This window comes from Balaenoptera ricei, chromosome 17, assembly GCF_028023285.1.
Source record: "Balaenoptera ricei isolate mBalRic1 chromosome 17, mBalRic1.hap2, whole genome shotgun sequence".
NCBI lineage: Eukaryota > Metazoa > Chordata > Mammalia > Artiodactyla > Balaenopteridae > Balaenoptera > Balaenoptera ricei.
In genome coordinates, this window is record NC_082655.1 from 82,715,904 (window position 1) to 82,742,525 (window position 26,622).

The 26,622-nt window shown below is 51.7% G+C and overlaps 2 protein-coding genes across 9 annotated transcripts in view; one reads left to right on the plus strand and one right to left on the minus strand.

Moving 5' to 3' along the window:
- The first annotated feature begins 979 nt into the window (after positions 1-979).
- CEBPD (CCAAT enhancer binding protein delta) lies at positions 980-2,550 on the plus strand. The gene has a single exon (XM_059902232.1). It carries the CDS (start codon positions 1,028-1,030, stop codon positions 1,796-1,798), a length of 771 nt encoding a protein of 256 aa, XP_059758215.1. The 5' UTR covers positions 980-1,027; the 3' UTR covers positions 1,799-2,550.
- Positions 2,551-3,088: 538 nt separating this feature from the next.
- Positions 3,089-26,622, minus strand: part of SPIDR (scaffold protein involved in DNA repair) — a 358,585-nt gene continuing 335,051 nt past the window's right edge. For 4 of the 8 annotated variants that reach the window (XM_059902230.1, XM_059902227.1, XM_059902228.1 and 1 more), the window contains 10 exons: positions 25,051-25,135; positions 23,949-24,092; positions 23,798-23,857; positions 22,198-22,402; positions 22,001-22,096; positions 20,737-20,883; positions 8,637-8,730; positions 7,834-7,948; positions 7,519-7,572; positions 3,089-3,506 (listed from right to left, as the gene is read on the minus strand). In XM_059902230.1, coding sequence (XP_059758213.1) covers positions 3,345-3,506; positions 7,519-7,572; positions 7,834-7,948; positions 8,637-8,730; positions 20,737-20,883; positions 22,001-22,096; positions 22,198-22,402; positions 23,798-23,857; positions 23,949-24,092; positions 25,051-25,135 — 1,162 coding nt within the window. In that variant the 3' untranslated portion in view covers positions 3,089-3,344. Of the gene's footprint in view, positions 6,580-7,268; positions 7,328-7,518; positions 7,573-7,833; positions 7,949-8,636; positions 8,731-20,736; positions 20,884-22,000; positions 22,097-22,197; positions 22,403-23,797; positions 23,858-23,948; positions 24,093-25,050; positions 25,136-26,622 lie in introns of all 8 variants that reach the window. The other 4 variants (XM_059902231.1, XM_059902226.1, XM_059902229.1 and 1 more) reach the window with 3 other exon arrangements.

Genomic DNA, 26,622 nt, shown 5'->3' on the forward strand with positions numbered 1-26,622 from the left:
CGTGTGACATCCACATCACGGCCCCTGAGTAATTCTAGCGTATTATGCCTGTCCTTCTACAAAACCTATTCAGTATCCCATGGTGCCGTCATCAGAAGTCACCTCTGGAATACCGTGGAGCTTGTGGAGAGTTTGGTGTTGGGAAGCAACGAAATGAGAAAGGACGTGGACAGAGACCAGGTCTGAACAGGGACGGTGATGTGAAAAATAGAACTGCCCCGAAATGCCTGACCCAAATTGTAGGAAACGTTAACCAACAAAGCCAGTTCAGTCTTTTCCTGCATTTTACAACGTGAAGAGCTAGCGAGTTAACACCTTGTCAGAGCTGCTAGTATAAACCTTATCTTTCTGCTAAAGGGTACCTACCCCACTGCTTTGGACCCAAAGGCACTTCTTTTTGGAATACTGAACAGCATAAAAAAGAGCCTGCAACTAAAGACAGGACTGAAGTAAGACATCACCGCAAGATGGCACTGCTCTAGTGGACCTGGAAGCAGCGTCGGGGGCGCGGGGCTCACGGGCCGCTGAGCGTGGAGCTCCCGGGCGCTCGTGGGCTTTCCGGGGGCGCGGAGCTCTCGCGCGCTCGTGGTTCCCGGCTTCCCCCGGCCCCAGGCGCGCGGGGTTGGAAAGCGCCCCCCGGACCCGGCGGAACCCCGCGGGGCAGCGTCTCGAACCCCGCCATCCCCGCGATCGGGAAGCCGCGAGACCCTAATTCCCTGAAGCCACGGGGAAGCGCCCCAGGGCCCTAGTCCGCGCGCTGGCCCGGGCCCCGTTCTGGTTCCGCCCCGGCTCCGCGGGCGCGGAGGCCCCGACCCACCAGCAGGAAGGAGGAGGCGCGGCCGAGGGAGGGTCGTTCCCGGCAGCGCTGCGCGGGCCGGGCCGGCGGGCAGGAAGCACGGGGGAGGCGCGCGGGCGGGGGTCCCGCGGTCCGCAGCCGGGGCGGGGCGGGGCGTGCGCGTCAGTCCGGCTAGAAAAGGCGGCGCCCGGCCCGCCCGGGGACCGCGCTCGCCGTCGGCCCGACGCCGCCATGAGCGCCGCGCTCTTCAGCCTGGACGGCCCGGCGCGCGGCGCGCCCTGGACTGCGGAGCCCGCCGCCTTCTACGAGCCCGGCCGCGCGGGGAAGCTGGGTCGCGGAGCCGAGCCGGCCGCGCCCGCCATGTACGACGACGAGAGCGCTATCGACTTCAGCGCCTACATCGACTCCATGGCCGCCGTGCCCACCCTCGAGCTGTGCCACGACGAGCTCTTCGCCGACCTCTTCAACAGCAACCACAAGGCGGGCGCCCTGGAGCTGCTGCCCGGGGGCCCCGCGCGCCCCGCGGGCCCCGGCCCCGCGCCGCGACCGCTCAAGCGCGAGCCCGACTGGGGCGACGGCGACGCGCCCGGCTCGCTGCTGCCCGCGCAGGTGGCCGCGTGCGCGCAGACGGTGGTGAGCCTGGCGGCCGCCGCGCAGCCCACGCCGCCCGCGTCGCCCGAGCCGCCGCGCCGCAGCCCCGCGCCCCCAGCTCCCGGGGCGGCGCGCGACAAGGCAGCGGGCAAGCGGGGCCCGGACCGCGGCAGCCCCGAGTACCGGCAGCGGCGGGAGCGAAACAACATCGCCGTGCGCAAGAGCCGCGACAAGGCCAAGCGGCGCAACCAGGAGATGCAGCAGAAGCTGGTGGAGCTTTCGGCCGAGAACGAGAAGCTACAGCAGCGCGTGGAGCAGCTCACGCGGGACCTGGCCGGCCTGCGGCGCTTCTTCAAGCAGCTGCCCGGCGCGCCCTTCTTGCCCGGCGCGGGGGCGGCGGACGCGCGGTGACGCGGGGGGCGTGCGGGCTGCGGCCGCAGTGCCTGGAACCGCCGGGCCGGACCCCCGGGCTGGGCCGGGACTCGGACAGCTGCCGCGTGGACCCTAAGTTACTGTGACGGCAGCTTCTCTGCATCCTACGCCCGAGGAGGCAGCTAAGGTACATTCGTAAAAGAGACTTTTCGGACAAACCTTTGTACTGTAGATACGAGGAAAAGACTGAGCATGCTCACTTTTTTATACTGATTTTTACAGTATTTGTAAGAATAAAGGCGTGTTAGACCCACCTTGATTCCTGCGCTCGCGGCCCTCCGGACTGGCCGGGGAGGGCGCGTCTGGCTGGTGTGCGCCCCGGGGCCGGGTTCCTGGAAGACCGTCGCTTTGCTTCTCCGACAGGCCAAACTCCACCTGCGGACGTGCCGGTTAACTCGCTGAGCGAGACCCGCTCGGGTGGAAGGCGCCCCGGGAATGTGTCGGAAACCGGCCGGAGCGGGTCTCACCTCGAGCGGGGGGCAGGGAGAGGAGGGCTCAGGTTATCCGAAGACCAGTCCCACTCATCTTGGCTTTCATGGGATTTACTTTCACTTTCCTCAGTCCTGTAGACAGCTTCAAGTAGATTCTCAAAGTGCATAAAGTACAGAAGTCATATAGGAGATGGAAAGGACGGTCACAAAGCTACTTAAAATCGGCTACCTTGCCGGTACTGGTAATGTTTCAAAGCTTCATCTGGACGAGTAAATAAAGCCGTTGCCTTTCCCCCATGAGAGCGGGTACTCGGCAGCCTTTCTTGGTCTTGGCTGCTACGTCTATATTATGTAATTCGTTAACCGTGGCCTGTCATGATTATCCTGTCCTAAGGGAGGAAACGCAAAATCTTTAGTGTCCAGAGATAATTAATCCATGGTTTTACTTTTAACTCAGATCTCTGCCAACAAGGTGAACGATTACCCAGCTCTCCTGCGGCGGCGTAGTCCTGCGCAGTGCCCGGCAGAACTAACCCGACCTGTCGGTCTCTCCGTAAGGGGCTTTCACCCGGCCAGTCACTTTCTCTCTGCTTTATGGGAAGCAGTCTTACCTCTGACATAGTTCCCCAGAACAGTTTCCAAAAAATACTGAACTGCAGAACGCTTAGGCTGGACACTGTGCAGAACAGTAATATGACAATAGAGGACCAAGGTTTACACTCGGCAGGGTAATTCTTTGGGGAAATGTTAAAAGAAATAAAAGAAAAACACGTTGAATCATTGTAAATTTTGAACACTTTAGAATTACAGTAGAACAAAATAACTTTTTCTACTATATTATTGTCTAAGGTAAATACAAAATGAAAACCTCAAGCTTATTTAAGCTCTATCGTGTTCCTAAATTTGCAGAAAGGCAATACAAATATATATCATCGCAGAAAGAAGTACTTTGATTTACAGTTTACAAAGCCATTTTACTAACATTTGCCCCAGAACAATCGAAGTTCCACCTCAAGATCATAAAGTACATTCACTCTGCCTAGAGTTAACAAATAACTACCGAACCGCCACCACTCGCAGCCACTTTGTAAAGTTCACGGATCCTGCGGCTGCCAACGGTGTGCTGAAGAGGCTCCCCCCTCGCTCAGGAGTTCAACCTCTTCCAATCCCACGCAGGCCGGGCGGGTGGTGATGGACCGGACGAAACAGGTTATCGGCCCCACCTCCTTTCCGAGGACACTCCTCACCTCGTAACTCTGCAGGGATAAGAGGCAGGCTGGTTAAAGCAAACAGCCCTGGGCGTGCTGTTCCAATCGGCTCGGGACACCAAAGACAGAGAAGGCCCTTCCCTGGCCCATGACCCCTCTCCAGAGGAGAGAAGAGGCTGCAATAAAAGCGAAGGAAGGAACTGCTTTTTTCTGGTAGCCGAGTTAGTTTTTACACAAGAACATTAAAAATACGTGATCGATGTTTGTTAGTGGGTGCAAGAATGTGCATCTCCCAGCTGGCCGTCCTAGGAGAGAAACTGGGGGGAAAAGCACATGGGAAGGGCCGTGCCCTGCGTCCCAGCAGGAGGCACACATCACTGCTGCTGCATCCCACTTCCCCACTCGAGCAGCACTTCTGGTCAAAGGACTTCCTTTGCCCCAAACTTCCCTCCTTAACAGGATCCCATTTCTCCCAGAGGTACACTGAGCTAAACACCTCTTCCTATGCCACAGAGAACCTTGCCTTCACATTGTTGGATGACTATCTTAGGGAACTGGTTGATTGTGGGCAAGTCTCATTTCTACACGGGAATGTAGAGCCATGGGTGGCAGGGGCCCCAGGTGAGCGGGCTGGGAAGGTGTGCTGTGCCCTCCTGGTCTCCGTGGATCACACCTCGGAACACTTTATTTTGGGGGTGGGGCTGAAAATAAAGAGGGTTATTGGTCTTATCAGAGACTGAAGCCCTAGAAAGTCACGTGTTCTTTCGGAAACTCCTTTGCTGCCACTTGCAGAGTAACGTCAGGGGTACCTCTCAGCCCTCCTCTGTGCCAGACACTTGATGGGCGTCTGTGGCGACTGAGCTCGCTGCTAACTCGCCCCTCCACCATTCGTGTCTTGGCAGAGGGGACTCGGAGGGGGTGGGCGGGTGTCAGACAACATGGCCAAAGCAGGCACGTCTGTAGCTCCTTGACAGGCGCCTCGCTGCCCTCCCCCTGGGTCCAGGCTGGTGGCCAACTGGCTTCTCGTGAACAGAGTGGGAGGGGAGGGGCACTGAGTGTGTCCCAGGCTCGGTCAGGACCGGGGCCCACCTTCTGCCCGGCTCGGGACCCAGACACATACTGCGAGGGCGTCCAGGCCGTGTGGGTGTCTGGCCAGAGCCTGGGAAGGTCCCAGCCGACAGGAGCACAGCGGCCAGCCGGGGACTGAAGGGCCTCCTGGGACACCAGCCCAGCTTTGGGGCACCAGCTGCTGCCCCGTGGAGCCTCGTCCAGACTGCAGGTCTGTGTGCAGAGTCCGTGTGGAAGCGCCGAGCCTTGAGACGGCTCATTCTAAAGCAGTAAACGTCCAGATCGGTCTGGGATGTGGACGCTGCCCTAAAGGCAGCTCACCGCGGTGCCCGTCTTCCCGCCTACGAGACAGGCACGGCCTCCCCACCGTGGCTCGCAGGGGGCTGTGGCTTTCCTGGTGGCACGCCGGGTGAAGCGGGGCTGAGAGTCGCCGGTCCAGGCAGGCGGAGAGGGAGGGAGAGGATGCGACTGGACAGTGGGGAGGCCTCCCGCGGCCAGGACGTCAAGGTCACTCCCAGGGCTTCTATGCAGCCCACGACGGCAGGAAGGCGGCAGTGACGCCGGGGAGGGCAGTCCCCACCCAGGGCCGGGAGGACGCCGTGATACTGGATGCGCTGTGTCGGCTCTGAGGGCTGCACCTGCGCGTGGGCGTGGGCCCAGGCGGCCGGGTACGAGCACGGGCCTCGGCGTTGGAAGAGAGTCCGCGGAAGCCCTCTTTTTAAAGTGTCAGGGTTGGCAGCTACAGTTTTCGATAATAACTGTATCGTTTATAAATGGACATTACACTATAGATACATTATATTTGGCGGAAGTTAAGACAGAGAAGTTAAAACAATCACAGCAGCAAACTCATATGTGCCGGTCATACGAACATGCGTGTGTGTGTAAAATGTGCCTCTATTTTAAAGGCACGTGTGTGTGCCGGACCGGAAGCGGCACGTTTTGTTCCGGGAATGGAGCCGCGGTTCTCGTGGAAAGTCCTCATCTGATTCTCTGGATTTTGGCGAACGTACCTTCTCACCCTGAAAACCGACAGAATCCAGAGGAGCCCTGTGGCCAGTGCCCCCGGGAGTCTCTCCTGCAGGTGGGAAGGGAGGTGTCTGCTTCCCTCCAGGTCAGCGTAAAGCCTGAGAACCCACCGGGCGTAGGCCGGGGGGCGGTAGCGGGGGGTGGGGGACTCGGCGCCCCCCAGTCCGACCGGCCTCGCCTCCGACAGCAGAGCAGCCATGCAGGGTCACCGAGGCGCTTGCCGGCCGGGCCGCGCGCCCGCCTCTTGCGTCTCTAGGAGCAGTGGGAGAGGAGTCGAGAAGTTTCCTGTGGGGGAGGTACAGCCTGCCTCCATCAGCAGCGATACGTGAATGCGGGTTCCTGCCAGGTCCCTGGACGGAGCAGGTGGCTGAGGGCCACCCTCCTGGGAGCCGGGGGCCCAGGGGAGGCAGGCGCCTGAGTAACCGCAGGGCCGGCAGGTGCTCTGGGCGCCGTCCCCAGGCGTTCAGCCATGCGCTTTGCTGGGTTCGTTTTGCTGTGTTCTCCTTAAACAGGGCTCCCCCAGCACCCTCCAGAGGAACGTGTTCTCCGATGACCCGGATCTGCCGGCTTTAGTGCCTGTTTGCAGCCCCACCTTGGAACTTCCCACTCCATCGGCCTCACCTAAGTACCCACAGTCCCAGGAACCGCGGCCTGGCCACCCGTGACACGCAGGACTCCACGAGAGCGCAACACACACGAGGCCCCTGCGGGCCCGACCCGGGCCGGCTGCCCTGCAGGTGGGAGCAGGGCAACGGCCCCGCGCTGCGGGCGTCGCTGCCTCCGGCAGGGGGCGTGCCGCGGGCCTGCCCCGACGCCCCCCCGGCAGCGTGGGCTGTGCCCACGGGGAGGCGGCACGAGGGCAGCGGGGGGCACGGTGCCCGGCCCGTCACAAGCGCTTACTTACTGTCACACGCTCAGGCGCACCTGTCTATAGGCCCTCCTACAGCCTGGTCCAAACATCAATCCCCACCGCGCAGCAGCTCCCCCGGACGAAGGTTTGCGCTGCGGGGGTCACCGAGTTGCTCTAAAGAGATGCGTGAGGCCAGGAATCAGAGCTGGAACCAGTCAGACCAGGGATCCTTAAAGGTTCCGTGCACAGATTTGTCCACATTCCAATTTACTCCAAACTCTGACATCCGGTGCACATGAAAGAGTGTTAAGGGCTGCTTCTCCCCCGACAGCCCAAGCCCAGGAGGGGCTGGGACAGGACTGGCAAGTGGCCGGGAGAGCAGCCTGGGAGCCTCCAAATTCGGGGTGGCATCAGAGCTGGCGTTTCGCTTTGGGAACCCATCAGAAAGTTCTGCAAATGTGAGCCTCCCCCCTACACAGCAGTCTCACGAGCTGGCCCATGTCTGCCACCTGGATGTGGACCCCAGCAGGGCACAGGCACAGCACTCTCTCCAGGGCTCCGCGATTCCACAGGCCACTTGCGGGGCTTTCAAATGGCTCTGACAAGGACAGACCTCTCTCGTTTATGAGGGCCAAAAGTAAGGTATGTGTGCTCAGGTGGTGCTTTCTTTGAGGAGCACGCCTCACACCTCTTTACAAAGCTCAGCACGGTAACAGGGCAGATCTGAGAAATAACAGTCAAGTTTCCAGGCACTCAGACTAGAGAATGCCCAGCAATTTAGAAAAATGTGCGTCTCAGGTAATTGTCCTATTAACGTGAAACCATGGCAGGAGGTTTAACTTGAAACCTCAAGACCGACTTACCATAATCAAAGCTGGGGGACAGATTCGTGTGTCTACTGCAACACCGATCAGAAAATAACCTCGATTCCAAAAGGGAAAGGATCTTGTTAGCAGACTTGGGCGTGAGTCAGAAGAGGAAACAGAAGGCCGAGCCGAGTCTCGGGAGAGTCCGGACTCTCAGCTCGCACATGGCACACGGAGGGCCCTTGCAGCCAAGGGACACGGGGGAGGAGAGTAAGGACACGCACCTGGGCTGGGCGCCCCGACTTACCCCGTCCTCGCAGGCGGCAAACCTCAGGAGCGAAGAGATACTGTGCTGCAGCAGCTGCAAGAACAGCCACGGGCGGGGTCAGGACCCCAACCCCGCTCACCCGGAACGACCCCCCGACCGAGACCTGACGTGTGACTCTAAGCCACCAGCTTCCATCGCAGAGCCTTAAGTCAGACAGGGGAGGGCTGCGGCCCCTCGGGGGATCCCTGCCCCCTTTCCCAGGAAAAGAGCAGGAGACGCAGCCCCGGCCCGGCCGCGGGTGAAGGGGGCGCGCGGTAGGTGGACGCGGACGCACGAGCTCCCGCCGGTTCCTACCTTGACCCTCACTGTGCACTGGGGTCGCAAGGGGCAGTCCAGGAAGACCTGCAGGTGCCTTCTGAGGAGGGGAGAGGTGACCACGCGGGAGCAGTCCCCACAGGAGAAGGCGCCCCTGTTGTTTGGAAACAAGAAGGCACAGAGTGCGGGAGCCTGGTGGCGGGCAGACAGACAGACACTCCCTGCACGTGAGAGAGTGTCCGTCTGCCGTGTTAGAGGCGGGCTCAGAAACCCGGCTCCTGGAAGAGGCCCCAAGCAGCCTGGGCTCCGCGGTCGCAGCGCCCGGAGCGGGGGGCGCCCCCGGCCGAGCACGCAGCCAACAAGGGGAAGGGCCGGACCGGCACACCTGCTCCCACCATCAGTGTCTCTGCTCCTTCTTGCTTCCAAGGAAACCCTGTCCAGGCCACCACCTGAGGTGTCACGGAGCAGGAACGTGGTGACACGCCCTGTGCACGTGCCTCTGACAGTCACGGGGGGGCCGGAGGACGGGCTCCGAGGACGGGCCCCGGGGTGGGGGCCGGTAAGGCTGGCAGGGATGTCCGCTTGCAGAGGTCGGCTGTGCCGTCACCAAGTGCGTCTCACGTTCATGTTAGCCCTGAGTTCTTTTTCTCCCGCCTAATAACAAAGACGCTGAGGAAACCTGGCTCTTTTCTCTTTTAAGACAGGAAGAGCCTCGGGGAACAGCAGAACCCCAGTCGTGAGGAGAGAAAACACGGCGCCCGGCCTCCTCCTGCAGCTTGGCCGCTCCGTGTGCCCTGGGCCTGGCCCCTGGGGTCCCGGGCCGCTGCCGCCGCTGCCCCTACCTGTCTTCCGGCCTCCGTTCCAGTCTCTCACCGCCACACAGGTCACACGCAGGCCACGAGCAGGCGGTGCTCTCGTCCACCGCGACCACAGCGCCTAGGCCCAGGGAAGCAGAGCCGGGCTCAGAGGCGGCTCTGTCCCCCAACTTCTCTTTGCCCCTCAGGTCACAGACGGTAACATGAGGCGCCCCAGGTTTGCTTCTCATGTGTGAGTTTATATAAATGTTCCTAAGCTTTTTATAATGTCCATTTATTGCACAAAATTACAACAAAGAGCAAGTCTTAAAGCTTTAGGCATGTTAACTACCTAACCGAGTATTTTCGTTTTTGCCTTTTTCCAACGTGCAGGTTCTGAGGCCGTGACAAGCACCCCATCCCTGCACCGTCTCTTCCTGCCCTTGGGCTGCTGCATGTCTGTCCCCTTAGGTCACGGTTCCCTCGGCCACTCTCCAGACTGGACACCAGGTCGCCAAAGTGCCCTAGCCCGAGGCGGTGGGCATTTGTCTACCTGGCTCCTTCTGTGCTGGACCCTTCTCTTAGGATGCGCTCGCGGAGTGGAGTTACTGCGTCCAAGCGCGTGAGCACAGAGATGGCGGAACCCCTTTCAGAGGCGCTTCCCGCAGAACCTCCGACTCCTGCCGTCCACGCCCGCCCACTGCACTGACGCGCACATGGAGTATTTGCCTCCCGGACAGTAGGGTGGAATTCCACAGCTTCGGTTCCACTTCTTTGATACGGAAAGAGAAATATTCTTATTGGCTTGTCAGTATCTCTTCTTGTATGATTTCTCTGGTTCCCTCATTTCTTTTTTACTCCAACATTTGTGATTCATTTATTCAACAAAGAAATACATATACAATGCTCTTTAGTGTGGGATATACACATAGCACTTTGAACATAAGGGTAGATGCCACAATCTACACTTTAATGGACGCCACAGTCAGGCTGGAAAAGCAGATAAACAAATAACAAGTATAAAGATCATGAAATATGGGAGAAAATATCTGCAAAAGACACTCTGATAAAGGACTGCTATCCAAAATATATTAAGAACTTTTAAAACTCAACAATAAAGGGACTTCCCTGGTGGTCCAGTGGTTAAGAATCTGCTTTCCAATACAGGGGGCACGGGTTCGAGCCCTGGTTGGGAAACTAAGATCCCACATGTCGTGCAGCACAGCCCCCCCCCCCAAAAACAACAACAACAACAAAAAAAACTCGACAATAAGAATCAGAATAACCTGATTAAAAATTGGGCCAAAGACTTTAACAGACAACTCACCAGAGGAGATACAGAGACGGCAGAAGAGCATGTGAAAAGATGTTCAGCATCATGTCTCGAGGGAAATGCAAATGAACTCAGCAATGAGACACCACGACACACCTGTGAGCATGGCCGAAGCCCACGCACTGACAGCACCAGGTGCCGGGGAGGGCGCGGAGCAGCGGGGACTCTCACCGTTGCTGGGGGGGATGCAGATGGTGCAGCCACTTTGGAGGACAGTTTGGCAGTTTCTTACAAAATTAAACACACTCTTACCATACAATCAAACAATCACGCTCCTTGGTACTTACACAAAGGAGCTGAAAATGTATGTCCACATAAACACTGGCATGTGGATATTTACAGCAGCTTTATTCATAATTACCACAACATGGAAGCAACCAAGATGTCCGTCAGTAGGTGAATGGATACATAAGCCCTGGTTCATCTAGAAAGTGGAATGTTATTCAATGATTTTTAAAAAAATGAGTTCTCAAGCCACGAAAAGACATGAAGGGACCTTAAATGCGTATTACTAAGTGAAAAAAGGCAAGCTCAAAAGGCTACACACTGTATGATTCCAACTATAGGACATTCTGGAAAAAGCAAAACTATACAGATGGTGAAGAGATCAGTGGTTTCCAGGTACTGAGCGGGAGAGAGGGCTGAAGAGGTGGAGCCCAGGGGATTTTAGGCCAGGGAAACCATTCTGTGTGACGCTGTAAGGATGGCTGCATGTCCTAAGTGTGTCTAAGTCCATAAAATGACACCACCAAGAGTGAACCCTGCTGTCAACTACGGACTCTGGATGACGATGGCGTGTCGATCAGGGTCATCAACTATCCGGGGGGGGTGCTGACGGCGGGCGAGGCTGTGCGTATGGGGTGGGGGGGATGCGGAAAAGCTCTGTACACTGGGCTCAGTTTTGCTGTGAACCTAAAACTGCTCTAAAAAAAACCCAGTTTATTAAAGAAAACCATGAAATACGTGCTAAACTAAGAAATGGAAAAGACCCCTCAGGGGTGCAACAGAGAGGCCTGCAGGCTGGCCCAAGTGCCGGGGAGACTTCCCGAAGGAGCGGGCCTGAGGGGGGGCTGCAGGTACGGAGAGCCACAGGCCCACTCTGCACCCGGAGGTGGGGCTGGAGGCCCAACAGGCAGAAAGAAGAGGCAGGTGAGACCGCTGTGAAGTCTGCAGGCTGGAAGGCCAGGACCACCCAGGGTCTCGCTGGGGATTCTAGACTTGGTCTTGGAAGGGATGAGAAGCCAGAAAGGAATTTTAAACGGGATTGAGTTGGTCTGATTTTCTTGGAATGTGAAGCATTGTACATACCATCAAGATTCACTGCAAATCACAGACCATCCCTGTTGAAAAGTGGTGAAATTAGACATTTGCAAAAAAGTAAGATGTGACCGAAGTTTCCAGAAAGATAGAAGAGTCATCCTTCACACTCTTGGAGCAAAGAATTTCATCCTCCACTAGAACAAACGTTAGGAGAAAATTTATTTGTAGAGGATAAAACAGAATGACGAGAACTAAGTAGGCCCAGCTTATCAAAATGCATTCGTGCAATGCATCCTTGAATGGCTTTTTAAAAATGAAAATAATACAGCTTGATTTTAAAAAGGCTGCCCAGCTAATTTCATTGTTCTTGCAAATCTAATCAAGATTGAGTCAAAGCAATGAAAAGTTAAGCCAATAAGAGCTTATGATACAGCCGAAGGCGTGTCTTCATGAATGTCAAGAGTCCAGGTTGCGGGGAGGGCTCCCACCCCAGGGCGTGTCAGCACAGAGGCTCACACAGTCCTTGACAGGTCTGCTAAATGAACTAAGAAAAAGAAGACTGCTACAAACCACAGTTCCCTTTACCCTAGAATATTTTTGGGTGTTAACAGCATTTACACTTACATGAGATTAAGCAATTTCCCTCCAATTAGGGAACAAGGCACGAGCTGAGGAAATACATTTCATCTGGGGTCTCCACACTACTGGCAATCCCTTCTGGCAGCCCAGGGGACAGCTGGGAATTGTACTATTAACCTTTAGTATCTAGGACATTCACTTAAAGAAGCATCAGAAGGAAAACAACAACTGTTGTTAGGGTTTGAGAATTCTGGCAAATTGCTGCAATTTGCTGTTAAAAGCCTTTACATTCTTTGTCTCATTTACAGAAACCTCTTGTAATTAGGCTTGGGAAGGTGTATCACATGTTTATAAAAACGACTTAGTAAAAGGTCCTTCCTGAGGGTCCTATCGGAGGCACTCGGGCCCGTCCTTCGTGGGCAGCCAGCTCTCTGCCACACTGTCCCCACCCTTCTTTCTGGCTGAAAGAAGTTGGGGCTCAGGACCTTCTTCTAGGTCGAGGTCGACACCCGGTTTGAGGACAGGACTCTGCCCCCTGCATAGCGCAGGGAAGATCACCGCCCACCAGCAAGCGGCAGATACAGAGTATCAAGTGGGGCAAGGAAGATAAAACCAACTGCAAAACTGTCCCCAAAAACAGACTGGAAGGAAGTCCCTGCAGCTCTGGGAGCCGACTCTCGGGGAGGGAGGCCGTGGGCGCCGTCACCTCCTGGAGACGTCTTCCTGGCAGGCGCTGCTGGCTCTCAGTGAGTGACTGACGCACAGACCGCTCTCTGCGTCCGTCCCAGCTCTGCTCAGGGAACACGCTCACTGTCCTGCCAGGTCCCGAGGGAGACCCTGAGGCCAGCTGAGAGCCCCGCCTGGGGCAGGCCGGGCAGAGCAGAGCACGGCTGAGGGGCTATCCTGGATTTGATGGAATCCAGTCTGGGCCAGCCCACGGCTGGCTGGAGGGCAGGGGGTCCCGTCCCTGTGTCCAGCTGGGAGCTGGTCCCTGCCTGGTCTCTGCCTTGGCCAGGGGCTCCTGTGTGGGAGGCTGGGCCCACCCCTGGTTTTTGCAGCTGGGCTTCGTCTTCTCTTAATCCCTAGTTAGCTGGGCCTTCTCGGAGGGTCTGGCTGCACTGTGGTAACAGCCTGTACACATCCACTGACCCACCTGCACGCCTGCAGGACAGCTTCCGAGAGACCCCCAGAGTGCTCAACGTTAAAACGGTAATGAAGGTAATGAAATGATATAGGTCAGAGACTGGACCTACATGAAGTAAAGGAAGGGCACTGGAAAAGGAATAAATGAGGGTAAAGTAAAATCTTTAACCTCTGTTGTTCTACACTGATCTATAGCAACGATGGGTTCAGTGTTATGCCTTGTGAGTAAGTGAAGTGAATGACAGCTGTTATAAGGGACTGAGGGAGAGACTGACAGCGCGGCTACACCCTGAAGCAGGCAGTGTTACCTGAAAGTGGATTTGACTGGTTCTAAGTGTACACTGCAAACTCTAGGGCAACTACTAAAACTTTTTTCTAGAAGTATAATTGACACACTGAGAGAGAGGAGGAAATGGAATCATACAGAATGCTCAATTAAAATGAGAAAAGGCAGGGACTTCCCTGGCGTCCAGTGGTTAGGACCTGGCGCTTCCACTGCCGAGGGCCTGGGTTTGATCCCTGGTCGGGGAACTAAGATCCCACCTGGTGCAGCCAAGGGGGGAAAAAAAAATGAGAAAAGGCAGGAAGAAAGTGGAAAACAAAAAAAGAAACAAGAGCAAGGAACAGAAAACAAATATACATATGATAGATCTTAACCCAATGATAGAAATATTCACTTTAAATGTCAATGGTCTAAATATAAGAAAGAGACTCTTAAGAGCGGACAAAAAAATGTGAGCCATCTCTACGGTGTCTACAAGAAATCTGCTTCAAACACAAAGACTCAAAGAGATGAAAAGCAAAGGGATAGAAAAAGTTATATTATGCTCATGCTAATAAGAGAAAACTAGAGAGCTACATTAATTTCAGACACAGCCGACTTCGGAGCAAGGAAAGTCATCAGGGATCGAGAGGGGCATTACCTCATGGGAAAGGGGTTTGTTCTCCTAGGAGGCGTATCTGTCCTTAATGTGTGTCTGCCTAACAACAGGCTGCTAAAACCACGTGAAGCCACCTGACAGAACTGTGAGGAGAGAAACAGACCCATGGCTGTATTTTATATATTGTGTTTGGAGACTTCAAGTCCCCTTACCAGTGACTGACAGACCCACAGGCAGAAAATCATAAAGACATAGTTGAACTGAGTAGCACCATTCCCGGTTCTGACTGATGTTTACAGACGCCTCCATCCGACAAAAGAAGGACACACCTTCCTCTCAAGCTCTCATGGGACATTCATCCAGACAGACCACATTCTGGGCCACAAAACACACCTTAACACATTTAAAGGTATAAAAATCATACTAAATGTGCTCTTAAACCACAATGGAATTAAAAAGAAATCAATAACAGAAAGATAACTGGAAACCCCCCAAATATTTGGAGATTAAACAATGCACTTCTAAATAACACGTGCGTCACAGAAGAAATCTCGAGAAATTTGAAAATACCTTGAACTAAATGAAAACAAAAACACAACAAAACTTGTGGGGTGCAGCAAAAGCAGTGCTTAGAGAAGTTTACAGCACTAAATGTAAATATTAGAAAACATCTAAAATCGATAATCTAAGCTTTCATCTTAAGAAACAAGAAAAAGAGAAGCAAACTAAAACACAAAGTAAGGAGAACATAAGCGGTAACAAAAATCAGAGCAGAAATCAATGACATTGAAAACAGGAAATCAATAGAAAAAAAATCAAGAAACCCAAAAGTTGGTTCTTTGAAAAGGTCAATAAAAATCAATAAACTTCCAGCTAGGATAACCAAGGATAAAAGAGAGAAGAAACAAATTATTTATATCAGAAATGAAAGAGGGGCCGTCATTACTGCTCCCGTGGATCAGTAATAAAAGGAGAATAAAGGAATGTCAGAAATAACTCTATGCACCCAAGTTCAATAACTTAGGTGAAATGGACCAATTCCTTGAAAGACACAATCTGCAAAAACTCCCACAAGAATTAACTAGTGATCTGAATAGGCTGAGACCTACAGGCACACCTCAGAGACACTGTGGGCTCGGATCCAGACCACTCACCACAATAAAGCGAATACTGCCATAAAGCTAGTCACATGAATTTGGGGGGTTCCCTGTGCATATAAGAGTTACGTCTACACTATACTGTAGTCTATTAAGTGTGCAATACATACATTATGTCTAAAAAAACCCACTTAATTAAAGAATACTTAATTGCTAAACTATGCTAACCATCATCTGAGCCTTCAGCAAGTCATAATGTTTTTGTAATAGTAGCATCAAACATCACTGACCACAGATCACCACAGCAAATATAATCATAATGAAAAAATCTGAAATATTGCACAAATTACCAAAACGTGACACCAAGACACAAAGTGAGCAAATGCTGTTGAAAAATAGCACTGATAGACTTGCTTGACACAGGGTTGCCACAAAACTTCAATGTGTGAAAAATGCACGATCTACCAAGCTCAATAAAACAAGGTAAGCCTATATTAAAGCAACTGAATCAATAATTCATAACCTTCCAAAACAGAAAGCACCAGGCCCAGATGGGTTCACGGATAAATTCTATCAAACATTTAAGAAAGGAATTATACCAGTACTCTATAATTTCTTCCATGAAGATAGTAGCAGAAGGAATACTTCCTAACTCATCCTCTGAGGACAGCATTCACCTAGTACCAAATCCAGATAAAGACATTACATGAAAGGAAAACTACAGACCAATATCTCTCATGAACATAGTTAGAAAAGTCCTTAACAAGATATTAGCAATCTAATCCAACTATATAAAATAAAGGATTATACCATGACCAAATGGGATTTATTACAGGTTTACAAGGCTGGTTCAGTATTTTAAAAAATCAATTACTGTAATTTATCATATCAACAGACTAAAGAAAAATCATATGATCATATCAATAGATGCAGAAAAAGTGTTGGACAAAATCCGACACCCATTCATGATAAAAACTCTCAGTAGCCTAGGAAAGGAGGGGGTTTCCACAACTTGGTAAAGAACATTTACAAAAAACCTACAGACAGAATAAACCAACAAAGAAGTTATGTGATTTAGGAAAGAATGACTCGAACCTAAATGATTAATAGAAGGGAGGTCCAGGACAATAGCTGACAACAGAGCAACTAGTCAAGATTGGTTCAGAGGGACAGAAGGCTCCAGGAGGGAGATTACAAAGGAAAAGGATGACTCCAAAGATTTGTCACCATTTTTGAGGATTTGCGAGAAAATTAGGGTGTAGGGCAGGCAGTGCTAGGAAAATAAAAGTCAACATAAAACTCCATGAAAAAAACCACAGAAGAAAGGAACTAGAGTGTGTAGACTAGTTTCCCGTTCAGCTAAAAATATTTATATAATCATAAAAATACCATTTTTAAAGATGTTTTTTCATGTGGACCATTTTTAAAGTCTTTATTTAATTTGTTACAATACTGCTTCTGATTTATGTTTTGTTTTTTTGGCCGTGAGGCATGTGGGATCTTAGCTCCCCAACCAGGGATTGAACCCAGACCCCTTGCACTGGAAGGCGAAGTCTTAACCACCAGACCACCAGGGAAGTCCCAAAATACCACTTACTGATTTTCATCTTTGAGGATCAACCTGTAGACAAAGTGCAAGGCTTTATAGTTACAGAACAGCATCAACCTTAGCAACACACAGAACCAACTGGAGGGGAAGGAAGAGAGCGGTAGGAGAAGAGCAGGGTTCTTTTCCTTCAATGTGTGGAATAAAGAGATTATCTTTAGCAGAAAAAACAACAAACAAAAAAACAAAACCCCTACAGCTAACATCATTACCTAAAGGTGAGAAAGAAAGTTGATGCTTTCTCCTTAAGATCAGCAACAGGGCAAGGAAGTCCCCTCTCACCGCTTCTACGCAACCTGGTGCTGGGAGTCCCAGTTTATGCGAGAGGCCAGAAAAGGAAATAAAATGTACACAGGTCGGGAATGAAGAAAAACACTGTCCTGTCCACAGATGACAGTTTTCTCTGTAGAATACCCCAAAGAATCAACAACAAAAAAATCTAGAACTACAAACATGTCTGTAGCTAGGTTGTAGGATACAAGGTTAAAATACAAAAGTCAATTGCTTTCCTATATACTAACAATAAACAAGGAAATTTGAAATTAAAAACACACAACACCATTTACATTAGCTAAAATAAATGAAATACTTAGGTATAAGTGTAGCAAAATATGTACAAGATCTATATGAGGAAAACTACAAAACTCTGCTGAAAGAAATCAACGGTGAGATATTCCATGTTTACGTACAGGAAGACTCAACAGTGTTAAGATGTACATTTTTTCTAAGTTGCTCTACAGATTCAACACAATCCCAATCAAAATCCTAGCAAGGTATTCTGTGGATACCAACAAACCGATTTTAAAGTTTATATGGAAGACAAAAAGACCTAGAATAGCCAAGACAATAATGAAGAACAACGCTGGAGGACTGACACACAACAGAGCTACCATAATCAGGACAGTGTTGTATCAGTGAAAGAACAAATAAATCAGTGCAACAGAATAGAGAGCCTAGAAATAGACCCACATAAATATAGTTGACTGATCTTTGAATAGAGAAAGGACAGTCTTTTCAACAGTGACAGAACAATTGACAAACACATGGGAAAAAAATGAATCCAGAAAGACCTTACACCTTTCACAAAATTTAACTGAAAATGGATCATAGACTTAAGTGTAAAATGCAAAACTATAAAACTCCTAGAAGAAAACAGGAGAAAATCTGGGTGACCCTGGATCAGACAACGAGTTTTTAGATACACCAAAAGCACAATTCATGAAAAATAAAAGTTGATGTTGGACTTCACTAAAATTAAAACTGGTCTGCAGACACTGTTAAGAAAATGAAGAGACAAGCCAGGGACAGGAAAAAATATTTGCAAAAGACCTATCTGACAAAGGACTGTTACCCAAAATATATGAAAAAACTCTTAAAACTCAACAATAAGAAAATGAACAACCTGAATAAAAAATGGACCAAAGCCCTTCACAGACACCTCACCACAGAAGATATACAGATGGCAAATAAGCACATGCAAGACGCTCCACAACCCATGTGGTCAGGGAAACGCAAGCTAAAATAGCAATGAGGCACCATCACACACCTGTTAGAATGGCTGACAACCTACAGCCCTGAGAACACCAAACGCTGGTGAGGACGTGGAGCGCAGGGAGTGTGACCTGTCACAGAGCTCTGCTCTGGGGGCACGAGGAGGACTGTGCCGGCCCAGCTCTCCCTCCACTGCCCAGGTGTCGCTCCACGGGTGGTGCTGGCCAGAGACCCTCCACCAACACTGCCCTTCTCCAGAGAGGCCCCAGTAGACACTGGATCTCTCACCGTGGGCCACACTTCCTGACGCTGCCCTTTGGTCACCTTGTCTGCACCGGGAGTGCCCCATCTCAGTCTCAGCTCTGTCCCCCTGAAGGGTTGCTTTCTATGGCGGGGGCACAGCTTCCTCCCAGATCTGCTGCTGCTCTCTAGTTACGATCATGGCCCACGCAAACCCACCCGAAGAATGGAAAATAGATGTCTGCCCAAAGGCCTTACGTGAATATTCACAGCGACATGAATCGCAGTATCAAAAAAAAGTGCATCAACTGATGAATGGGTAAACAAAACAGGGTCTACCCATACGATGGAATATTCAGCCACAGAAAGGAATGCAGGCTGAGAAATGCCTCGAAAATGTCCTGCTGAGTGAAAGCAGCCAGAAACCAAGAGGCACACAGCGCACAATTCACGCGCATGAGTGTCCATGAGGCTGAAGGTAGAGAAGCAGGAGCCGGGGGCTGGGCGGGGACAGGGCGTGACTGCTGACAGACGGGGGTTCCTCTCTGGGGCTAGTTAGTGGGCGTGGTTGCACAACTGTGTGAACACACTAGAAACAGTGAGCTGTATACTTTAAAAGGGTGAGTTTCATCTCAATGACACTGGGATTGAAAACTAGACTGCCACTTTGTTTTCAAAGCCACTCAGATGACAAAAGCCAAGATGTAGACTAGGAGGTGGATGCACAACCCTGTAAATGGGCCGACAGCCACTGAGTTTCTCACTCTGAAACGGTTAATGTTGTGTTCTGTAAAGCTCACTATAATTTTTTTTTTTTTTTTAAATATTAGGGTCTTCAGAAAAATTGGGTCTTCTCTCTGTCCCTACAAGTGTCTACACATTCTCCTCTGCTGGCACCTCTGTGCTTCTTACTCCCTTGGCTGCAGGTAAGAGTGGGTCAGGTTCCAAACCCTCCTCAGGAAGCCAGCTCTTCAGGTGCATTTTCTCATAAAGTGGTGCTTCAGGTGGTGGCGATGCCTGCGGTCCCCTAAGGCCCAAGCGGGAGGGGTGGGGACTGTCACTTGGGGGCTGCTTCCTCACCCTTCCCTGCTCTGAGCCCGGGAGCGACCCCTCTCTGAGAGAGGTGAGGGGATGGGAGCCTCTCGGCGGGCGGCTGGAAACCACAGGCTGTGGACAGGCTGCCCGAGTCTGCTCGAGTTTGGCCCTCTCGGCCTCCAGACTCGCGGCCACCCTCCCCCGTGCTCCTCCAAACAGCAGCGCAATCATCTTCCTGCCAACAGCCAGCCACGGCTTTGCACCACAGTCGGTCCGTGGTGCTGAAAGAATCGCTTCATTTAAGACAAAAATCTGACCATCCCACCTCGTTAACACGGCCGGGGACAGCAGAACGGCACAGGGCCGGCCTGCCCACGACAGCCCCGCTCCGCCAGCACACGAAGCTCTCACGGCTGCCCGGCGTTTTCCACGTGCCCTCACCTGTCTGGAAGGCCTTTACCAACTCTGCCAGAGCAATCCCGAGGGCCCTGGCGCCCCACCCCTGCCGTCACTGCCCGCAGCCCCCAGCCCCCAGCCAGCCGCCCTCCGCCCGGCCCGGAGCAGGGAGCGCTCAGTGTCCGCCTTCGCCACCAGCTCCATTTACTCCTCAGCAAGGCTTTGGGGTCAGTCCTGTTACCCCTGCTGCAGAGATGAGGAAGTGGGGACCCGGACACAGGGGACAGAGCCTGCCTTCTTCAGGACCACCAGGCTGTAGCAGTTATGTTTCGGTACTAACGGTAAAAGGAAACGCAAAGAAGGGAAAATCCAAACGGCCTCAACACAACGAACACGTGCTCAGTCTCACGAGCACACAGGGGCTGTGGGTTCAAGCACCAGTGGCATCACAGCTTTTGCTGTTCAAAAAAACCACAGTGGCGTTCAGGAATCTAGTGGCCCAAGGGTGGAAGAGACAGGCCCTCAATGTTACTTCTGGAATTTCTGTACTTTTTGGAAATTAATTCAGCAAATTACTTTCACAGACATTCCTGCCCTCCATCCACATCTCGCTCCCCTGTACTGAATTTGTTACCCTACCTGTCAGTTTTCCTCCTGACTAATCCACCCGCAGATCTACTTCCTTGCCCTGTTTCGCCCCCGACCCTGGGTGCTACCTGAGGCCGCAGCCCCTCCGGCCCCTCCAGATGCCCCTGGAGCCTCTTCCCAGACTCTGGCGCTTATCCACCTGCCCTGTCAGCAGCCTTTGTAAGCCCTGCTCTCCTCCTGCCCCCACCCTGCACCTGACCAGCCCCCCTCCCCTGCCATCTCGGTTCAGGGCTCCTGTCCGTGCCTCCTACAGGTGAGGTCCTGGCGACAGGCACTCGGAGCACTGCAGGCTGCCGTCCTGTATCTGGTCGCATCTTTGTCACGCATCCAATGTCAGGCACTCAACAAATACTTGATGAACAAATGAGCAAATGAATATAAGGTAAGTTTGATACTTAAGGAAATACAAATACCTCTTCCATCAAAATCGGCTACCCACCTTGGACGCTGCAAATGGAGTTGACCCGAGTGACAGAATCCAGCTCATCCAGCCTCACAGGGCTCGTCAGCTCCCAGGCACCAGAGGCCACACCCAGCTGGGGCTTTGGAAGCAGGAGGACAGTTCGTCCAACACAAACAACCTGACCTGCCAACAGAGACACTTCAGATTATTGCAGCTCTGAGGTTTGAAACAAGCGAGTTCTCCTGCCAGTAGAGATGTGTCCTTTGCCAGCCTCCTGGGAGCTGGGGGGACTGGGGGAGCCAAGGGCACCACTGTGCGGTTCCCGTGTGTCCAGAGACACAGCACCGTGCAGAAAGGAAGCCCAAAGCCTTGTGCACTAAGCTGTAAGAGCACACAAACACTAGGTTCAAATTCCATTCATGAAGGCAAATTCTGTGTCATGCAAGTTATATACACTGAAAAATATACAGTCTAGGCAGGATCCTACTTTGATTCCTGGAAAAAAGTACTGACTAATCTAAGCATACAGTTAGGTCTCTGTATCTGCAGGTTCTGCATCTGCAGATTCAAACTAGCACGGATTCAAACAACGGTGGATGGAAAATATTTGGGAAAAAAGTTCCAGAAAGCAAAATTTGAATTTGCTGCACACCGGCAAGTAGTTACACAGCACTGACATCGTGTTAGGTTTCGTAAGTGATCTGGAGAAGATTTAAAGTGTGGGAGGAGGGTTTCCCTGGTGGCGCAGTGGTTAAGAATCCGCCTGCCAATGCAGGGGAGAAGGGTTCGAGCTCTGGGCCGGGAAGATCCCACAAGCCGCAGAGCAACTAAGCCCGTGGGTCACAACTACTGAGCCTACGCTCTAGAGCCCATGTGCTGCAACTACTGAACCCATGTGCCACAACTACTAAAGCCCCTGCTCCACAAAGAGAAGCCACCGCAATGAGAAGCCCGCGCACGGCAACAAAGAGTAGCCCCCGCTCGCCGCAACTAGAGAAAGCCCGCGCGCAGCAACGAAGACCCAACGCAGCCAAAAATAAATAAATAAATTTATTTTAAAAAAAAATGTGGGAGGATGTGTGCAGCTCATATGCAGATACCACCATTTTACAGAAGGGACCTGAGCACCTGCAGGTCTTGGTGTCCGCAGAGGGGTGGATACTGAGGGATGAAAGCATGTGTTTAAATGTTCTAGCTTTTTATTTGTTTTAAAAAGTGATGCGCCAGGCAGTGGCTTCAGGTGGCTTCTGCACCTGTAAAGTGTGACCCCAACAGACCACCCTTGAGTGACCACTGGCACCTCCTGCTGCTGCGCCGGCACTGCACGCAGGGGGTTCTGGTTCGGTCCGTGTGGCCATCACAGGGGTCTTGTCTGCAGTGGACTTCGGGATGGGGCCTGCATTTCCAGAGCAACACAGAGGCATCAAGAACCCACAAAGCCATCTTCTGGCATCTCTCAGTCACCACATCAGAGCTGTCAGGAAGAGGAACGCGTACCTTGGTCTCGGAGAGCGTCCCTGAAGAAGACGCTCTTGGACGTGGCCTCGGAGAGCGCGTCCCGGACTTCCTGGTCCAGCACGCATGAGGGGGCCACGCGCACAGGCACGGTTCTGGGGAGGCCCGAGCCCTCACCCTGTGCTTGCAGAGTAGCGTCGGTCACCACCAGCCACACCTCCCTTGGCTCCAGAAGCAAACTGTTCACCTAGGATTCAAGGACACACTCAGGCTGTTACCTTAGTAGCTTTTCTTAGAGCCAAAATTATTTTTTAAAAGCAATAATCTTAGATGATTATTATTAACACTAACAATTTCTGGTATCATTTCAATAAGTATTTCAAAACACGCAATAGCCTTTGCCTGTCTTGGTCAGCAGCCCCCAGGACACGGCTGAGCCCTGTGAGCGCCCACCTCGCAGCTGGTTTAAGGGCTCCTCTGCGGGGGAGACCCGCCCGTCCCTGGCTCCACTCTGCTCGCCCTCTGACCCACCAGGAAGGAGCCGTGCCCCTCCTCCCAACGCCATGTGTTCACACAGCTAGGGTGCTGATCAGCACACCGTCTTACCGGCAGCACACACACTCTGCTCTCCTGCTAGATGTAAGCTTCCCAGGGGTTAGGAATGGTCACGAACTGAATGCTTATGTCCCCCTCCGCTGCCTCTCCCCGCCCCACCAATTCATATGTTGGAGTCCTGCACTCCAACGTGGCGCGATGGGGCCTCTGGGAGGTGATGAGGACACAATGGCACTTGCCATGAGGATCCAGTAGATGCAAATGGGGACGAGGATTTGGCTGGCAAGGCCCCCGTCAGGGGGCCAGCAGGGCTGGCCTGCGAGAACCTGGCTGGCACGAGGTTCAGCTGGTGCTGCTGGCGTGGATGGTGTGGTCAGGCTGAGGATCCCACGTGGCGGTTGACACGACCGGGCGGAGGAGGTGACGGCATGGTCAGGAGCTGTGACTCGGTGGGGGGGTGGGGGGGGAGCGCGCTCACGTGGTTGGGAGGGAGATTACATACAGGAAGTTAGAGAAAGTTACAGTGAGGGAGACGAGAGCCCTCGAGTTCCGGGACAGGTGCTGAATCTCTCCCAAGTGCCTACGAGCGAACAGGGAGTGGCTGTGACACGTGGCTGTCCGGCTCTGAGTTGAGGTCCAGTGGAGGCTCCTGCAGGACTGAGGGCCGAGAGCAGCCCTCCCCTGGCCTTGGCCCTCTGACTTGGGTGCCGCCCGGCGACCACAGGCTCCTCTCGACAGTGGAAGAAAGAGACCTTAGAATTGGCTGAGCTCCACCCTGAGGTTCCCACTTTCACCCCGGAAAGGAGGCTCCAGCTGCTTCTTCCTTTCTACAGCCTGCCTGTGTCAGAGAGGAGCCGACGGGCCCGGTCTGAGCACCGGGCGGGTCCCCCCGGCGGCTGCACGCCCAGCGCTTCACCAGGGGCTGCAGCCCCACCTGCACAAGGAACGGGCTGACCACCGCGTCAGCACAGAGTGCACACAGCTCAAGTTCAGCAGTGTTTTTCTCTTTTGCTACTCCAGCAGTTTCTGAGAGAGATTATCCTTTAATAAGCTATGCAACACGTTTTGAGAAAGAGAGATGGATTACCTGTGGTCTTTGGTAAATCACTCTGGCATAGAAACTGCAACGGGTACAGGGGCCATCAGTCTGGAAAGGTATTGAAAACAGAGAGGAATGTCTCCCCAAGCTCACAGACACAGCAAAGTAACTGAGACCAGGGTACAAACAAAGACGCCACCTGGAGAATTTCTCTTAAGAAGCGGGGAATTGGAGGCTGGTAAAGCTTCGAAATAGAGTCTTCTTCAATTGCATCAATTTGTCCCAGGTTTGGATGAGCAGTGAGGATGTAACAGAAGCTAGGAGGAGGCAGATGAGTTTTTTCCTGTTCAAAATGAAGGCAAAAGTAGAACATGAATGTATTGTTAAAAGACTCAAATACACTATTAATATAAATCTACTCTTTAATAAAGACCTCTTTATTCACAGATGCAGGCTGTTTCTCTGGAAGGCTCTGTAAGAGACGGGTTATGTTGTTTCTCTCTGGAAACAAGCATAAGAACTTCTGTGCTTTTGAGTTTATTACCAATTCAAGATTTCATCTTAGAAGTTTATTCTTCAGAGTACACTGAAGACACCATTTAGAAACGTCTTCCCGGGAAGTAATCTAGAACTGGCATTCCTGACCACTAGGCTGCTGGTCTAGCACAGGACAGAGCCACCATCTCGGCCTGTGCTAGGAAGTCAGCTACCACACAAGCAAGGTAGCCCCAGTTCTCAGCTTGGGGAGCTAAAGCCCAAAGCAGCCGCTGCTAGCCTCCTGGACAGGGCTCAGGGCGGGGAGGAGGCACACACTTTCATCCGTCGATTTTGCTACCTGTGAGCAACTGACTACCATAAACAATGTGATGAGGAAGGAAAGGGAAATCCCTGGCTGAGCTGGTGGGTGAACCGATACCCATGGATTCTGTTTACTGAGTTTTTGCTCTAATTGGTGACTAAGCGTTGGTTCTACTACTGACTGGAAGGTGGCGGGGAAACCACCTGCTTCTTGTTCGGTGCGAGGCTGAGACCCTCAGTGCGCAGTGGCCCGTGACGATCGGGGTCGAGAGGCGTCGCGTAACCTCAGGAGGCATGCATGCGGCACCGTGTGGAAGGCAGCCAGGCCCCAGCCTGTGAGCGAGGCGAGTGGGTCTGGATCTCTGTACCGGCTCCCACCCTCCCTCTGGACCTGGGCTTCTTGGGATGTGCACTGTGGGCTGCCACTGGCTCAGCGCCTGGTGGCCACAGAGCAGGTGCGATGGGGGGCATGGGGTTGGGGGACGCTGCAGTGCTGGGCTTACCTCGAAGGCTGGCCCGTGGCCTGGTGCTTTCAGAGGCGCCACTGGAGGCCACATGGTGTCAATCAAACTGAAAAGCTCCATCATCCTGGAAAAAGAAGAGATGGCCTGGTCAGTGAGCTGCTCACAGGCAGACCTGCTCCACAGACACCAGGCCAAATGCCAAGGAGCCACCATTCAGGACGATGAAGTCAGGGGCACACAGACAGACAGACCTTGGAGCCTGACTGCACAAGGACAGGAAGGAGACTGTTCATTAAATTACGATGCATCTGATATACCTGGAGAAAACTCTCACTCGAAAAGATACATGCATCCCAACGTTCACAGCAGCACAACTTACAATAGCCAAGACATGGAAGCAACTTAAATGTCCATCGGCGGAGGAGCGGATAAAGAAGTTGTGGTGCACACATACAATGGAATACTACTCAGCCATAAAAAAGAATGAAATAATGCCATTTGCAGCAACGTGGATGGACCTAGAAATCAACATACTAAGTGAAGTAAGTCACAAACAGAAGGACAAATATCATATGATACCACTTATATGTGGAATGTAAAAAAATGATACAAATGAACTTATTTACAAAACAGAAATAGACTCACAGACATAGACAACAAACTTACGGTTACCAGAAGGGAAAGGGAGAGGCAAAAATTAGGAGTTTGGGGCTGACAGACACACACTACTATATATAAAACAAACAACAAGAACCTACGGTATAGCACAGGAAACTATATTCAGTATATTGTAGTAACTATAATGGAAAAGAACCTGAAAAAGAATATATACATATATGTACATGTATAACTGAATCACTTTGCTGTACACCTGAAACCCTGTAAATCAACTATACTTCAATAAAAAAACTATAAAAAGTTATGAGGCAGCTACACAGAAAATATTTAAGGACACGGAAAGATATTCACAATACCCTGCTAAGTGAAAAGCAGACAACAAATTATAATGTCTCTCTCTCTGAAAGATAAAAAAATGTTGTTAGTGGTTATCTGAGTAGAACTTAAAGGTGACGTTTATTTTCTTCCTTTGGTTTATGTATTTCCTATATTTTGCAAAACAAGTATGTGTCACTCATAGAATAAAAAAGTTATCAATAAGTTATCTAAAATAAAGAATATAGCCAGACACAGAAAGACAAATAATGTATGAGTCCACTTATATGAGGTCCCTACAGACAAATTCACAGAGACAGACAGTGGTTGACAGAGGCTACGGAGTTACTGTTTCATGGGGACACAGCTTCACTTTGGGAAAATGAGAAAGTTCTGGAGGTGGATGGTGGTGACGGCTGCACAACAATGTGAATGTACTTAATGCTACTTAAAAATGGTTAAGGTGGAAACTTTTATGTAATGTACATTTTACCACAATTTAAAAAATCCTGTTTTAGTTGCAAAAAATATATATATATACATCACAAAGACTTCTTAGACTTTGCCTTAAGTTTCAACAATGTTTAATTAATTAATTAATTAATTAATTGATTTTTATTTTTGGCTGCATTGGGTCTTCATTGTTGGGTCTTTGTTGCTGCACGTGGCTTTCTCTAG